At 55.9% G+C, this 8483-nt stretch overlaps 1 protein-coding gene across 3 annotated transcripts; it reads right to left on the bottom strand.

Annotated features, from left to right (window-relative positions):
* Positions 719-8483, bottom strand: LOC110388983 (AN1-type zinc finger protein 5-like). 3 transcript variants are annotated; one of them, XM_021378830.1, is made up of 7 exons: positions 8466-8483; positions 7974-8133; positions 5316-5489; positions 4755-4848; positions 3931-4049; positions 2963-3076; positions 719-1490 (listed from the first exon to the last, which is right to left on the bottom strand). In XM_021378830.1, exons 3-7 carry the CDS (start codon positions 5464-5466, stop codon positions 1342-1344), a joined length of 627 nt encoding a protein of 208 aa, XP_021234505.1. In that variant the 5' UTR covers positions 5467-5489; positions 7974-8133; positions 8466-8483; the 3' UTR covers positions 719-1341. The 3 variants fall into 3 exon arrangements, with proteins under 3 accessions (XP_021234505.1, XP_021234507.1, XP_021234506.1); XM_021378832.1 differs by having other exon boundaries at positions 4755-4845; XM_021378831.1 differs by lacking the exon at positions 8466-8483 and having other exon boundaries at positions 7974-8186.

Genomic DNA, 8483 nt, shown 5'->3' with positions numbered 1-8483 from the left:
CGCCCACCCGTTGCCAGGACAACGCCGCGCGCGCGCTTTCGTGGCAGCTGCAATGCAACCGCGCTGCGCTGCTCTGCGCTGCGCTGCACTGCGCTGCATTGCTCTGCATTGCTCTGCACGCAGCCGGGCTGCTGCGTTCCTCCCCGCAGGGCTGGCACCTTCCCAGCGCTGCACGGTTGCTTTCCTGCGGCTTTTGCAGGGGCAGCCAAGCGTGCTGCTCGGGCAAGGAAACCCACGCCGGGGATTCCTCCCATGCACGTAGTCCGCGTGCTGCAGCACCCCCAAGCCCTGCACAATGCCAGGCTTCCACCGTGCGGTTTCTTTACATTGACCTGGAGGCACGGCCCCAGGGAGCCCGGTGTGAGCCCTGCACCCACACAGAACCCTGCTGGCCGTAGGGCTTCCCCGTGCCCCACTGCAACACCCCCCCCGTGGCTGCCGCTGTCCCCTGGGATACGCTGGGATTTTGGTGCTGCTGACAGCCAGAACCCAGCGACCCCCACCCTACTTTCCATGGGAGCAGAGCCCCGGTGCCCGTCCCTTCCCTGCCCCCACAGCCCCCCAATGTTCGCTTCCCTGTTCCCCAGGGTTCCCCCCGTGTTCTCTGGAAAGACTCAGAGCCTCTGTGTGCATTTCTGGGCCCCCCAGGACCCTCCCAGTGACACTGCTCCCACCCCAGTGCTTGCTTCCAAGTCCTGACCTGTGGCTGGAGGGTGTCTGTGTCACGGCAAGCCACAAAATAACTTTACTGTGCCATACTCTGCAGCTTAACGATGCAGTTGCTTCAACAACAGCTTCTGAAAGGGAAAAGGGACGTGGGGTTGGGAGCGTTAAAACTACAGAATCCTCTTTGCTGCATCTGAGACCAAACACCTCTTAGGGAGCAGGGGTGGGATCGCTGCTGGGACTCCTCGGCTCCCCATTACGCAGCCATCGGGAGGAGGGGATGGGGTGGAGGGGGGGGAGCATGGAGGCAGCTCGGGGGCTCCAGCCACGAGTCCCAGGCAGTCTGCACAACCTGGAGCCGTGGGACGAAGGGGTGGGCTGGCTGGGGAGGAGAAGTGCCGCGGTCTCAGTGCTGCAGCGGGTGAGGCAGTGTCGGGCCCGTGTCCTCGTGAAAGCTGGACAGCAATGGATCTGCTGAGCCCTGAAGGACTGTAGGGAGAAAAGGAACACCATGCTTCTGCCAAGGAGGTGCAAGGAGTATCCCGGTCCGGGTGCTGGTTTGCGTGTGCTGCTGGATCCCCATATCCACTAACGGGGCTGGGAGGAGGAGGAAGGCTGGGAGGACAGGGAGGAGCACCAGGCTACCAGGCTGGAGTTCGAGCTGCTCAGCCCCGTTCACAGCTTCTGGATCTTCTCAGCTATAACGACGGGGTTCTCCTTCCGGATCTTCTCAGCAGCTTCTGCCTTGTAGTCGTAGGGGCAGGCGTGCATGTCCGAGTATCGGTGAATGGCACAGAACAGGTTCCCGCAGCGGCAGTCGAAGCCTACAGGGAAGAAGAGCAGAGACAAGGCCATGGTAGTCCCCATCCAGCAGGAGGACGGCGGCAGGGCCCTCTCCTGCTACACCACTAAGCTCCACTAATGCAGGAAGAGCTCAAAGTGCTGAGGAGCTCTGTGTCCAGATTCCTAACCCAAGCTGCAGCCTGAGCTGGGGCGGCACAGCAGCAGCACCCGGGCTGACCAGCAGCGAGGCAGCAAACAAAACCTTCCTTCACCTCATCAGCGTGGCTTTCAAGTTATTTAGGTCATAACTCAGTCACTCCGCTTAGAGACAGCGCTGTTCAGAACTGTCACCATCAACACAGCACTGTGGGAAACTGAGGCACGGAGAAGGGGAGGGATGTGCTGCAGGACAGCAGCTCAGCTCCCCACTGCAGTGGCAGCGAACCACGCTCCTCCCTGCAGCAACCATAGGCTGTGAAGAACACAAACACAATGCTGTGAGGCAGCGCTTTACGCCCGTTTGAGAAAACCCATTTTATCCTAAATGCCCTGAATTCACAGGAATTTTCTGCAAGTGGATTCCTACTGGAAAATAACCCTCCCCGCAGATCTGAAGGCTGGGCACAGAGTTCCCTTCCTTGCCCGCAATCCCAGCCTCATAAACCTGCACTTCTTCTACGGCAGCACCCCGAAATCTCTAGGCAAGCTCAGGCAGCAGAGTGCCAGGTGCTGGGCAAACCTTCTGGGACAGACTCTGCCAAAGCAGCACGCATCCATGGAGGCAGAAGCACACATGCAACTCTCTGAGAGGAGAGTGTGCTGCTGGGACAGCGTGAGCTGCACGGCGCAGGGATACCTAAATGCCAAGAGTCAGTTTAGAGGCACGATGCTTTGAGATTAACAAACCCTGACCAAGGTAATTGCTTCACAAATTTCCTTTCCACATCACGTTCTCCCACTGATCCCTGCTTCCCGTCACAGCACCTCTCGCCTTTGAGCTTCACAGGCTCAACGAGGAGCAGCACCTGAGAGCTTCCTGCTCTCAGAAAGCGAACGGCAGAAATCAAGCAACCCTCACAAACAGCCTGAATTCTTGGAGCGGGATTTCTGTTTGGGTCTAACTCACTTCACGTCAGCAGTAGCAAGGATTTATCGCTGCCTTGAAAGGAGTGCAATTAGATCTACAGCAAACACCGCCTGCGTTTCTGCAAACAGCTTCTGCCAAGGAGCAGAAATAACCTCAGCTGCACCGCTCCATCCAGTTCTGCAACCCTGACTTCAAGGGCTGCCATGGAGAGCGTCAGATTCCCCGTGCTACTGATGGGACAGCGCTGGCTGCAGTCAGTCCCCCTCCCACCTGCCCAGCAGCACGCCTTGCAGGTGCACCCCCAGGCACTGAGCCACGCCAACCCTGTGAGCTCAGGCAGGAGGGCAGCTCGAGGCGACCCGTGGGCAGGGCTAAGGAAGCAGATTGCTGGGGCTGCAGGGAGGCTTCCCCCGCTCAGGGTCTCACCAGTCAGCCCGATCTTCTTCCGGCACGTGAAGCAGCGATTCTTCTTCTTCTGTTTGGGTTTCTCTGGAGATGTTTTGTCCTCGGCTGCGCTCTGCGATGGTTCGAGGAGGGTACCTGAACCGGAGACCAGAGTTCTGTTACCCTGATAAACTAAGAGAAGCACCATTTTATTCCTGCAGCTGCTTGACTGTGGGTCTGTGCCAGACAACACCTCTGCACGCACGCTGCCCTAACTCGAGTTAACAGCCTGCAGACATCAGACCCCAAACCGAGACTTCTCTTCTTCCACAGATGGAGACCTACACCTCACACAGCTTCATGTTTTCTCCCCACTCCCGTTCCCCAAGTCCACGGCTCAGAAATACCAACGAGTCACTAAAGTTTAGCTAAGGCATACATAAGGCACAGCTCTCTCCTGCTGAGGAAAGTTAATGCTAAGTAGAATTATCTGGCGCTTTTGCCATAGGTTAAGAATGCATAGGGATGGTCAGCTTAGTTGATGTGTACATCTGAGCCTGGAGTTAATCTGTTTAAAAAAAATTAAAAAAAAATAATTAACCCCTTGCAAGTAGCCATAATTGTTTTTGTTGACTCTTATGTAAGTGTTCCTCATATGTAGGTCTCAGAATGCTTTGCACAGATACTCATCACTGTCACTAATCTACTGAAAGGAAAACTGAGCTCTGAAAGCCAGACTGCTGAAGGTCACTGATTTCCTACAGCACCTAAGCAGGCTGGAGCCAACGGGAGGGAGGAGCTGCAGCTGCTGGCAGATACACACCTGCAGGGTGCTGAAACCTGGCTGGGGAGATGGCTTTGAGGATCCAGCCCTGGCCTCCTTTAATCCCACTAACAGAAACGAGGGGCAGGCTCTTTCGAGTCTCTTTCACTATCGTACTTGCTGCTCAAACCAGCTTGCTAGATGGGTGTCATCCAGTCTCGTGCCAAAGCCAAACCAACCAGCCCACCTGATGAGGAAGATGCGGAGGTGGCCTCTTCTGTCTTGACGAGCCCTTCTGTCTCACTGCTGCCTTCTTCTCTGGATATGCTCATGGCTGTCATCTGGTGGGTCACGGGAGTCTGAGCACTGGGAGCATGAGCAACAGATAAACAAACCAGAGAGCAAACGTAAATAGTGTCCTTTGAGGAACAGTTACACGGGAGAGATCTTCAGCCCATCGTTAGTTTCATTACACTCAAGTGGAGCTCAGGGGTACAGCAGGCCTGTACCCCTTGGGAGCCGGGATCAAAGTTCTTTATAGACACCAACGGAATGAATGTGTGATGATCTCAGTTTCCTTTTCCACCCAATTACATCCCAAAGCCAGCAGCCCATCCAAACAAGTCCAGGACCGGGGAAACAGTTACGAGTCATGACTGCAATGTGATGGGAGAGATAAGCAGTGTGCTCCACTCTGTCAACCATGGCTGAGATCCCTAATGCAGCTCTTGCAGCTTCCAGACCGGATCATCACCAGATGCTTTCACTTCCAACTGAGTCAAAATGGAGCAACTGAACACAGCTATGGACAGAGCAGGTGCCCCAGCTGTAAGAGAACCAGTTTCCTACAGGGTTTTAGTTTACTACCAACCTCTGGCACCTGCCTCTCAATCAGCCACGATCATCAGGGACACCTCTAATTTCCAGTTCAACCAGGAACACAGCAAACTGCGTCTGACCCAGCCTGTTTTACAGATCCCCTTGGCCATGCAAAGGATGAAAGCCTGTCCCTTGTGTCCTAGGGCTGGTTTGTAGCACAGCTGCAGGGACACCCACAGACCATGCCCCCACCTGGCTGTCGCATCCTCAGGCGTGGAGTCCTCCTCTGCTCGCTGCCCTGCAATCGAGTCCGATGCCACGGGGCTGCTGCTGGGACCACTGGCTGCTAAGAGACAAGAGCACAATCTTGGTGAAGTCTTAGAAACGTCAGGATGGAAATGCATGCTTAGCTGCTCCCCACTCAGCGATAGGCCAGCTGTGTACATTGTGAAAGTAACTTTTTTATTTCATTGCTTTCGCTCGTCAACCCCAGAGAGAAAACTATGCAAACTCAAGTCCAAAGTCTTGCCCAAAAAATGATTTATTTGGAGAGATCTGATATGATTTCTAGCAGTCACACAGCCCGGGGAGCAGGTTATAGCTAAAAGTCTGTGCCGCTGTTAGAGCAAGTGACGTTTTACAGTTTACTGGAAGGTGCTTCACAAACAGCTGCCACTGGGAGGAAAACAACACACCCTAGTACAGGGAGCAAAGATTTCCAGGAGGGATTAAATCTGATGGTGACCAGCACCACGCTCAAACCCAGTCGGTGGCACTCATTTAACATAGACTTCTTGGACAAAAATCCTCTACCTGGAGGGCTTATCCGGTCACTGCTCTGTTGCCTCTGTAGGAATTCCTTATAGCAGACGGAGCACATCCCGTTGGTGCGGGGGCTGCCGTAGAACCCACAGCCAGTGGTACACAGCAGAGGCACCTGGGTTTGGTTCGTCTCCTGAGCCATCCTTTCTCCTCCAAGGTGCCAAGCTACAAACAGGAATAAAAACGAGACGGCTGTTACAGTCAGAGAACTCGATCACTGTGAACTGCAGCTGATCAGGAAGGAGCACAAAGGATCCCCGGAGTCCAGATCCTGCACACACACCACAATGCAACCTGGGTGCCTTGAGATAAGGTACACATGGTTTGCAAGCAGCGATGGGATCCACAACCTGGCTGCCACGAAGCCTAGAAAGTCAACAGGACCTCACACCACAGAGCTTGCTACGCTCGCTGGAGGAGAGTCTCACGTAAGACCTGAACGATCCACTCTCAACATAACAAGAAGTGCCGTCGCAGCATGACTAATGACTCCTGCAAACACTGAAGCAACCAATGCAGGTCAAATGGCCAGCTTTTGGGTTAATTAGTTACCACCTGCACCCGGCAGTGCTGTTTTCATTACAAGACAGCTTCAATTTTTTAGTTTTCAGAGGATGATGCAAGCCATTCCAAGGGAACTCTCAATCCTGACATAGTGAAGTGTTCCCTGACGTGTGCTGGTGGATAAGGGGAACCAGATGCTACTATATTTAGGCTGGAAGTCAGAATAAGGCTTCTTTCCAGCTGTGAGGGGAGCTCTGGAATACCTTCCCAGGAGGAACCTACTTACAAAATGCATCTTACTCTCTGGATCATACCCAGCAAACCCAGGAGCTGACCCTTGCGGCCACGCCTGGCGTAGCATTAACGTGGCCAAACTGCACTGCACCCTTTCAACCATAACAGTAACTCCTGGCAACAAAAAACACCAATTCAGATTAAACAACGAGACCAAAACACAGCACCATCCCTAGCTGGAATTGTGCTCCATTCTGCAGACAAGACCCAGCAGCACTGACGAGCACACCGACGCTGCAGGCTGACACCAGACACAAAGGAGCAGAGCGCCCAGCCCCAGCAGCAGGATGAGCCCTTCCAGCTGCACAACAAGAGCTCTGCAGTGAGGATTTCCCCCCTCCCTTCACCACGTTTCCTCAGGAAGTGGAGTGAGCCAGCTCCCTCGTCCCGGTCCCTCTGTGTGAACAATGTGGCCACGGCCTGGCCAGCTCTGACAGGGGACAAAGGGACGTTCACAGGTGGCTCTGGCTCAGAAGAGCCCTAGCCAACACCAGGTGTTGCTCCAGGGAGTCCCCAGCAGCATTCCTCCTTCTCCCAGCACGGCAGACACAAAGCAGCCACAGCTTCACAGCTGACTCTGCTCTCTTTCACACTCCCGGAAAACTTGCTCTGCGCCAAGGGAATGAGGTGATGGGAACATGAGAAATAATAACCCCCAGGAGTGCTCCTGAGGGAAGGAAGGGAATCAGCTCCGGGCTGTTCCTCCCTGTCCTCAGCCGGGTGTCAGGAACCAGAGCTCTGCACTTGGGGTTTTCCTTGCAGAGCTCAGACTGGTGTTCCTGCTAACAGACCTGGAGTTCCTCCATAGAACTGAACTCTCCTTCGGCCCAAGCGGCCACAGAGGCCTGCACCACACTCAGCTCCCCCGGACTGGCTGTACAGAGCAGAGCTAAAAGGCAGAATCCCCATCCCTGCAACCAGGCAGCCAACCACAGAGTGACTTTCCGAAATTCTAATTTTGAGTGACCCTAGAGACAGAAATGGAGGATTGCTGCTACGCTGGATGAGTTCAGCTATCCCTCAGCCAGAAGCCTAGTCACAGGTGCCAAGCAGCACACAGCCCTACTGCCAAATCTGGAGAATCATAGAACAGTTTGAGTCGGAAGGGACCTCTAAAGGCTGCCTGGTCCCACTCCCTGCGCTGAGCAGAGACACCCACAGCTTCATCAAGTGCTCAGAGCCCCGTCCCCTGACCTCAGGTATCTGAAGGACGGGCATCCACCACCCCTCTGGCCTGTGCCAGTGCCTCACCACCCGTACTGTAAAGAACTTCCTTATATCAAGTCTAAGACTCTTCTCTTTTAGTTTGAAGCCATTTCCCCTTGTCCTATCACACAGACCCCGCTAACAAGTCTGTCCCCTTGTTTCTTACAGCCCCTTTAGGTACTGAGAGGCTGCTCTCAGCTCTCCTCGGAGCCTTCTTGTCTGCAGGCCACACAGCCCCAGCTCTCAGCCTGTCCTCGCAGGGAGCTGTTCCATCCCTGGGAACCTTTCTGTGGCCCTCCTCTGGACGTGTTCCAGCAGGTCCACGTCTCTCCTGTATGGAGGACTCCACATCTGGACGCAGTGCTCCAGGTGAGGTCTCCCAGCACAGGGCAGAGGGGCAGATCCCCTCCCTCACCCGCTGCTCATGCTGCTTTGGATGCAGCCAAGGATCCAGTTGGCTTTACATCTGCGAGGGCACAGTGCTGGCTCACGGCCAGCTGCCACCCCCAAGAAATACTGAACCCGAGGGCAGAGCTGACCTCTTCCCCTCTGGCTGCTCCGTCACTCAGCAGAGAGCAGCCTGGAGGCAGCACCACGCAGGGGAGATCACTGACACCACTCCTTGGCCACATTAAGTCCACTCACCACCAATGGGGCCTTCTGTCCGCTGCTCTGCTCAGCAAGCTGTCCGTGCTCAGGGCAGCTCAAGGAAGCGGCCCCACAGCCGAGCCTCTCCCTGTCCGAAGGCCACAGCCACTCCGAGCTGTCCGTAGGTTGGCAGGCCGACGCTGGGCTGAGACCCCACCTGAAAGAGAAACCCCAAACCTGTATCACGAGCACAGCACCCCGAACCCAGGCCAAGGCCACACGCCCTGGCCCCCTGGACGCTATGGGGCCGCCAGCCGTGTGGGGCTGGCCGTGCGGAGGCCTGGCAGGGCGGTGGGAGCACGCCCCGATCCCCACGGCCCAGCTGGCCCGGGGCTGAGCGCGGCGCAGGGCCGTCCCGGTGCGCGCCCCCCCCCTCCCCCCCCTCACGCCGCAGTGGGGCGCCCGATCCCGGCGCGCTGTAAAAATCGAGACCGAGGCTTTGAGGCCTACACGGAGGCCGCGGGCTGGGGCGGACCAGGCCGCACTCACCGGAGCAGGCGGGCGGCC

This window comes from Numida meleagris, chromosome 27, assembly GCF_002078875.1.
Source record: "Numida meleagris isolate 19003 breed g44 Domestic line chromosome 27, NumMel1.0, whole genome shotgun sequence".
Taxonomy (NCBI): Eukaryota; Metazoa; Chordata; class Aves; order Galliformes; family Numididae; genus Numida; species Numida meleagris.
The sequence above is the reverse complement of the archived record's forward strand: the minus strand, read 5'-3'. Positions and strand labels throughout refer to the sequence as shown.

Bases quoted from the DNA above. Each gene is read 5' to 3' on its own strand.
- LOC110388983 (XM_021378830.1), bottom strand. From the start codon at position 5,466: ATGGCTCAGGAGACGAACCAAACCCAGGTGCCTCTGCTGTGTACCACT. The intron at 4,849-5,315 runs GTAGAGGATTTT...CTTGTCTCTTAG, and splicing joins TGACCGGATAAGCCCTCCAG to CAGCCAGTGGTCCCAGCAGC. The intron at 1,491-2,962 runs GTGAGACCCTGA...TCTTCCCTGTAG, and splicing joins GAAGAAGATCGGGCTGACTG to GCTTCGACTGCCGCTGCGGG.